We start from the raw sequence: 7,515 nt of genomic DNA on the forward strand, positions 1-7,515 counted from the left end.
TGGCTGTAAAAACCAATCTTTCACCAAAGGGAGGAGATGAAGTGTTTTTAATAAGAAAATGAGCCGTTTGCAATGCGCTTTTAATTGGATCAATTTTTCCTTTATTACACAATCTTTAAAAACCAAACACATACGTATAACCACACAAGCTCTTTCTCCAGGTAGAGAGCAGAAGCCAAACTATTTCATCACAATCCTTAATTACTCCATTTCATCTCGTTTGGCAGATGATCACAACACTGTGTGGGGGCACCACGGCAAGAAATACAGCTCTGCAAAATCATCTCGCAGTCACTGTAAAGTTTTGTCAGGGGACATGCGTACCCTGGGCGCGGGACAGCAGGTTTTCTCTTTCCCTTTTTTGCCTGAAACCCAAGACTAGAAGAAGAGCTGCAGGCGACACACACCCCCAGGCGCCGATCGCAGTGTCCTGGCCCACCAGTGCATCGCAGGGCACTGTTATTTTTCTTGAATCTCTGAGTGAGAAACAGATGACAGACGCTTTGTTTGAACTGTGTAACCAGGAACAGGCTGGGGTAACCAACTGCTCAGTTTACTGGACCAGCTTTTACATCCCTTCAAGCACTCCAGGAAATGTTATTGCTAGTAGTGTGATGTTTATTGCAAAAAAAATAAATCCATTGGAACAGAAAATGACAGAGGTACATATTATCATAGATAATATTGCTTCAATTATTCAGGTCCACAGTAGCTTCCTGCTTGGAGCAGTTCTTAGAAACAGGAAAAATGTTTAAAAGAGATCAGTAGGAGAGGAACTGCCATTACCATAATACTGGAAAAAATGCCTTGAGTTACAATGTAATTAACTGCAGAAGGGCCCAGTAATAGTCATCATCTCCCAAAAACATACATGCAAGATGAGATTGGCTCCCCAAATTGCTGTTACATACTTTAGGCGACTACCCCCTCCCACGCCCAAAAGAGAAGCAGAGAACATAAATAATTACGTGCAGGCTGGTAGTCTTGGCAAACACACAGAGCAGCTCAGGAGGGAAAGGGGGTTCAGTCCCCTTGGGCTCCCTCAGCACCATCTACCATGCTAGTGTCGTTAGTTCCCGCTGCCTTCTCCGCAAGCTTTTTTCCAGCAAATTATAGCAAAAGAAATAGGAAGTTGCCCTGATGGAGGGGCACCTCCATCACACAGCTGGGTGTTTGTTGTGCTGGCCCTCTTCAGTGCTTTGGATGAGCAGAATAGGGAGAGAAAAAAAACCCAAAATCCCACCAAAATCTGCTCCCAGCGCTTCTTCTGCAAACCCTGTAACTGCCAAACAACTGGCTGGAGCAGCAGCAGCTCTGAAGCCTATTTTACTCCGCTGTTTCGCGAGGGGAAAGTATATGGGAACTGAAAAAAACCCATCACCTGTTGCATACGTGTTGTAGCACAAGTAGCAAACAATTTGCTGTAGCACGGCAGCCACCATAAAATCAGCTTTTATATTGTCTGTCGTGCCCCCAAATTTGCAACTACGTTGTTGATAGCAACAAATAAATGCACTGCAGTATAACTATTATCTGTGGCAGATTAACATGCTACCACTGTGCCCTATTTAAATGCATCTTTCCTTCAATAAAATATTCTAGGCAAGCAGCACCACACTGAGGTACACATTTATCAGCCAGGAGAGTAGCACTGTGGGGGCCTTGGTTCACACAGCTGCAGTTTTGTGCTTCATTTGGCCCAAAGCCGTGATGAACATGAACTCTGGTGCCTGCTGGTGCCGTAAAAAAAAATCTGAGGAATGTGGTGTTTTGCTGTGCAAGGGAAAAAAGACAATGCACAAATGGATGTGGTTCCAAGTATTAAAAAATAAAAGCAAAACAGTCCCCCCCCATCCCCATCTCAGCAGTGAGTAGCTTGCACATAAAAAGTGCAGATGAGTGGAAACCTATTGCTAAATGCAATGGTCTGGAATGCAGAATAGTGAAGTGCAGGTGAACATACAATATGTTGCATTTAATCTCATTTACTACAATCTCCCAGTCTTACTCCCCCAGCCTTTCCCCCCTCCCCATGAAGCTTTAGATACCAGATATACCTTCCAAAGACAGTTTCCAGGATGCATTTAATAATAAAACAACAGTAAATATCAACCATAGGTTTCCCCTCTTTTTTTTTTTTCCTCCAGCCCCCTCCCTTTTTACCCCCTTCTACCTAGCAGAACTCTTAGTAGTAATAAAAGCCCTGCTGCCATCAGAGGGCAGTTTTCCGGCTCAGCTCGGTCTCCCATGATTGCACAGTACTCACTTCACATTGAACAGACACGGTTCACAAATGGCACGACAGGGGCGATCTCCTGAATACCAGAAAAACGAAGAAAACCCTCCCTCTTCAGTTTGAAAGTAAGGTTCCATCTCCACGCAGTTTAAGAGGGCTATTTCATTTTATGCAGTGCTGCAATCAGAAACTGCTTTCTCCAGTAGTTGCCCAGACAACTGCTACCCAGTTCCTTGTGAGTACCACAGTGAGAAGAGGATTGCCTCTCTAGTCCTCTAAGGGAAGGTGATTTAGAGCAGTCAGTCAGTGTTTATGGCACAAAGAAAGATACAATGGTTGAAGCTGGAAATGTAGGAGATGTGGCGAAAGGAGGTGAAAAGGTTTATGGAGTGACCAGTCATTTATCAAGGAACCAATACTCCAGAAGGATGGATCCTTTCCCTCACACTTGTTCTTTTTTTTATTGTATGGATTTTATATAAAGAAGAAGAAAAAGCAGACCACCACCATGTAAGCTATTTTGTTTCTAAACACAAAACATGACGGCCTTCTGTGCCAAACCCCCTTCAGTTATGGCACAATCTCCCTGAACGCTTCACAGCGGTTCCCATCAGACTGCAATGAGGCTGGACGGATCTCTGCTGCCAAAAGGGGCTTTACCTAGAGATGTGCCTTTAAGGGGTGGAGTATCTTCTCAGATGGTAACTGTAGATCTTAATGCAGTGATCCCAACAGTCCAGCACCAGCAGCTGCCCTTTGGGAGTAATGGCGATACCGACAGGACAGGTGAGTCCTTCCCGGATTAAGATATTATAGCCACCTCCTTTAGGAAAATGCAGGATTTCTTTACGGCTGCTGTCAGCAACAATGAGGTCTCCCCTGGCATCGACACACATCCCAGCAATGCACCTGAAATCCTCATTCTCGGAGAAGAAGTGGCTAATCTGGCGTCCCAGCTGCCCATCTGGGCCAACGGAGCCAATTGAAAAGCCGCCTTCTAAATGGTGTTCGTACTGCCGGTTTTCCAGGTTAAGCCCCAGCCCTTGAGTAAAGTATATGGTCCCTTCAGCATCGCAGGTGACGAACTTTGGGCGCACTGCGCTACATAAGCAACTGTACTTCACTACCCCCACGCCACGGTCCACTGTGAAACACCAGAGTTTCCCTCCTTCCACGTCAGTCACTACAAACTGCCCAGAAGGCAGGGCAGCGATGCCCCAGGGTTTGCTTAGCTGGCTCCGGTGACACGCCACGCAATGGCCATCCATGGTGTAGACCTTGACAGAGTTATCGTAGCTGTCAGTCACACCTATCAGGCCATGGCAGTTCATGGTGACAGAAAGGGGAGTCAAATTGGGCAAGTCTGCTCCAAGGAAACTCAATACAAAACTATCAATTCCGCTGGGGCTCCGGCGAATCTCCTTCAGAAAGCCCTTGCGGGTAAAAACCTGGATTCGGAAATTGCCTCGGTCTGCCACAAGCACCTCACCTTGCAGGGTGACATGTAGGCTGACAGGGAGATTAAACATCCCTGGCAGGCTGCCCTTGGAGCCCATCTTCTTGATGAAGTGACACTGCTGGATGCTCGTGGCTGCTTCAGGCATCCTTGGCTTGGCTGGTGAGGAATTCGGTGTGCAGCTGGCCTCTTCTTGCACCAAGTCGGGCTCCCTAAATGATGCTGATGAGGATGCTGCAGATTCCATGAGCGATTCCTCCATGTTAACGGTCCGGGGTTTCTTCACCACTTGCCCAATCTGCAGTGGTCCCACATGGCTCACCTTAAGGAGTTCAACCTCTTGAAGAGTCAGCTCCCTTGGGAGACTGTTTGTCAGTTCTGGTTCTTCCTCGTCTGCTGCCTCTTCCAAGAGAGCTATATCTCCCAGCTTTATTTTGGCAAGGAAATAGTCACAGCGAGACATTATCTGCACTTCCGCTAAGTTCAGCAGATAAGCTTGCTCCTCCATTACCTGATTATTTACCTTCTCCACTTCAGACAAAGAGGTGGTGAAAAACTTGCGTGACCTGGCCAGTTCTTCCTGGATCTTGCGCTCTTCTTTGCTGTAATCCTGCAGAACTGCTTTGTATCTAGATTGCAGGTCTCTAGAAACACCCTCCAGAGATGCTTTTCTTTTCTGCAGATCACCCATAAGCTCCCGAAGTCTGGCAAGCCTCGTCCCAAATTCTCTCCTACGCTCTTCAGCAGCCTCTTTGATAGCAATGACTCTATGTCCTTGGGGCATGTGTGATGTCTCCTTGCATGGCTCACATAAAACCAAGCTACAGCTCTTGCAAAAGTGTCTTGGCAACCTTCTCCCACAGACCTTGCACATGAGAAGACCCACCACTTCCCCCAGTCCAGCGGTGTCTATGATCTTCAGCACAGTAAGATTGTCAGTCAGCTGAGCTAAGCTTGTGATCCGCGTGATTTTGCTGCAAAAGGGGCACCGTATCCCGTTAATGCTGTTTGCTAGGAGTTTCTCTAAGCATTGTTTGCAGATGGTGTGCCCGCAGTGTAAGAGCTTGGGTCTCAGGTGCTCCTCAGTGAAGGACTCCATGCAAATGGGGCACTCCAGGACCTCTCGGAGTGCATCCGAGTTGAGATGAGGGGCAGCAGCCATGGTTTTCCAAGGCAGTTTTAGGCAGTGCAAAGTCTTGTACTCGCATCTATTCCAAGGTGCTCTGATTCTGTCCAGAAAGAAAAAAGGAAACGTGATTTATGTCGTCACCAGCAGTTACATATACATGCAATTTATTTCTGATTTATCACCCAACCCTGGAAAAAAGAAGCCCCGTTAGCTTTTTCACATTTGGAAAGGATGGATTAGTCATAGCTAATCTCAGAGTGGGCAAATTCCAAAACTAACTTGCAGCTCCTAGTGCGATGAATTACTCACTTGCAAAATTTATAAGTAGAACTGAAAGAAGTGTAATGGCAGCAATAAGGAAGCCCAATAGATATTGATGACTGAATCATCTCCTCGTGGTGCCCATCTCCCGCTGCCAAGCCTCCAAGTTTACATAATTTACTGAAATCCAGGGAGATTAAACCAAGCATTCAAAATGTTGCGCATCAAAAGAGGAACCAGATGGTGCAATGCTTTAGGACATTAATATATCACCTCTGGAGACCTGCATTCAGATGTGACATCAGATACGAACAAAATAAATGTGGTTGGTTTACTCTGCTTTTCTAGATAGCCAAAATAAATTTTCGAGGTTTCATACGTTTGCCAGAAAGTGAAACTAGAAGGAATGATTTGTCAGCTTCCACTCCTTCTGAGAATGACTGCACACAGTGAAAACACACAGTGAAGATTTTATGCCAGTGTATTTCATTAACCTCTACCATGCTGCATCATGCTTCAGCATGCAAATTAAACACAGCTCGACACAGCAGTGTTCTAGCAGGTATTAGCAATAAAGGAGTTAACAGACAACTCCAAACATTCATTAATATATACTACAAGTGTTCACTATTAGTTCTTGAATTTAGCTTAATTGCATATAATTTCTCCTTATTTTACAATCTCGCAGCGTTGACCTCATTCTTGTATTCTGGTTCAGTTTTATACCACTCTGGTTGCCGTTCAGCTTCAATCCAGGTTTCTCCATCCTCACATCCCTCACAGCAGGGAGCAGATCCCAGCAGCTCTCTTGCTAAAGCAGCCATCCATTCAAAAGGAACAGAACAGGGTTCACATCATTAAGTTATTATTCAGTAGACTGGGTTTCAATACCTTTGCTATTGCATTGCTTAGCCATTAAAAGAAATGGGGAAGAAAACATTTCTTCTAGGGGGAGAGGAGGAGAAGGAAGTAGTTAGTCTTTAAAATGAAGAGACAGTCACAGAGGGATGGGAACAGACAGCTTTTTCTGAATAATGGCTGCAGGCATGCAGCACTTTTGCTTCCCCGCTGGGTTTGCCTGCTTCATCCTTGGGAGCATTTCAGACAGAAAGGTTCAGTGTATTTCAGTTTACCATTTGCTCAAGCGGAAGGAGACAACTGCCATGAAGAAAAGTTCTTTATGTTCATCCAGAGAAGGAAAAAAAAAAATAATTTTAATTCATCAGCTGTAGTTCACAGTCCTTTAAAGCCCACATTTCAGGAAGGGATTCAGTGGCGTAGCAGAATCTCCCAAGTGCCAAGCTGGGATCTGATCCTTGGCTCGACGGTGGCATGATGAGCATCACACCCCCAGCACCCGGGGAGCAGGAGCACTCCAGGCGCTCGCTGCCGCTAGCACCGAATATACTTCCCTTTCATTCTTAGTGTGTATCTCAGCCAGGGAAGCAGAAGCCTGGGCACTGGCATGTAGATCAGGATCTTCCTCTGAGGGATGAAAAATCTGTATTTTAAAACAATTTTTAAAAATGAAACACAGGATACCAGATGCATTATTCTTATTTTCCTTGGAAATACGTCAGAAGGTTTGGTTAGGGAAGGCTGGGGGAGCAGCACAGACACCAGATACACCCGAAAGTTACATAAAAAGCCACTTTTAAAACAAGTATTTTCATTAGAGAACAATGACGGTGAGAGTTTTGTTTAGTCTGAAGTTAGGTTTGGTTTTTAGAAAGATGATTTGTATGACATTCTTTTCATCTATGATCCCCTTTTATCAGAGTACCAGCATGCGCCTTAGTAACGTGAAATTATTTTTACCGCTGCACTTTTATCTTTATCTTGCACTGGGCCGTGCCTTCGTGGAATTTTCCTTAACAGTGAGTTGTTCTTGCGTATCAGTCCCTCCCAAGCCAGTTGCCCTGACGCGGAGCAGCGTATTAGAGAAGGCCTCAGCTGAGGATCAAGCTATAAAACTCTGTAAATGATGTGAGTTTGGTTTCCTTATAATCAAAACATTTTCCTGCCATAGTTTCTCTTGCCACTCTGTTGTTTTTAGTTAGGATGTGCGGCGAGACAACTAGTTTTACTTGTAATTCATAGCATGGCTCATTAGCGAGTAAAATAATAGGGTAAGGCTACCAAAATTTGCCCCTTCCTCCAGCGTTCAAGACGGTGTTTCAGCGCAGGCTGCGAAGCCGCCACCACCACCACGCGCGGGTTTTGGGTTTTTTTGCCGAAAGCCGATGCCTGCAGCGTCTCTCGCTCGCAGCAGCGTCCACGCACCGCAGCGGTTCGGTGTCGTCCGCGGAACCGGGGGCGGGAGGCAGCCCGCGGGCTCTCGGCGGGGAGACAGGCGGCTTTAAGGGCCGCGCCGACGGGCACGACGCTCGGTTCCGTCCAAAACGCCGCTCGAATCGCAGGACGAGCCCCCCC

General features: G+C 46.1%; 2 protein-coding genes across 6 annotated transcripts in view; one reads left to right on the top strand and one right to left on the bottom strand.

Moving 5' to 3' along the window:
* The window catches only part of ASTN2 (astrotactin 2), a 302,383-nt gene that overhangs the window by 179,957 nt on the left and 114,911 nt on the right, over positions 1-7,515 (top strand). The window lies entirely within an intron of this gene.
* On the bottom strand, positions 193-7,509 carry TRIM32 (tripartite motif containing 32). Of its 5 annotated transcripts, XR_774578.1 has the most exons (3): positions 5,131-5,754; positions 2,267-4,921; positions 193-1,773 (listed from the first exon to the last, which is right to left on the bottom strand). XR_774578.1 is itself a non-coding variant. In XM_010571009.1 (2 exons), exon 2 carries the CDS (start codon positions 4,852-4,854, stop codon positions 2,911-2,913), a length of 1,944 nt encoding a protein of 647 aa, XP_010569311.1. In that variant the 5' UTR covers positions 4,855-4,921; positions 5,809-7,509; the 3' UTR covers positions 2,208-2,910. The 5 variants fall into 5 exon arrangements, 4 of the variants coding, with proteins under 4 accessions (XP_010569311.1, XP_010569310.1, XP_010569312.1 ...); XM_010571009.1 differs by lacking the exons at positions 193-1,773; positions 5,131-5,754 and adding an exon at positions 5,809-7,509 and having other exon boundaries at positions 2,208-4,921; XM_010571008.1 differs by lacking the exons at positions 193-1,773; positions 5,131-5,754 and adding an exon at positions 5,778-7,509 and having other exon boundaries at positions 2,208-4,921.

This window comes from Haliaeetus leucocephalus, unplaced genomic scaffold (genome assembly GCF_000737465.1).
Source record: "Haliaeetus leucocephalus isolate CR32 unplaced genomic scaffold, Haliaeetus_leucocephalus-4.0 Scaffold306, whole genome shotgun sequence".
NCBI classification, from domain to species: Eukaryota; Metazoa; Chordata; class Aves; order Accipitriformes; family Accipitridae; genus Haliaeetus; species Haliaeetus leucocephalus.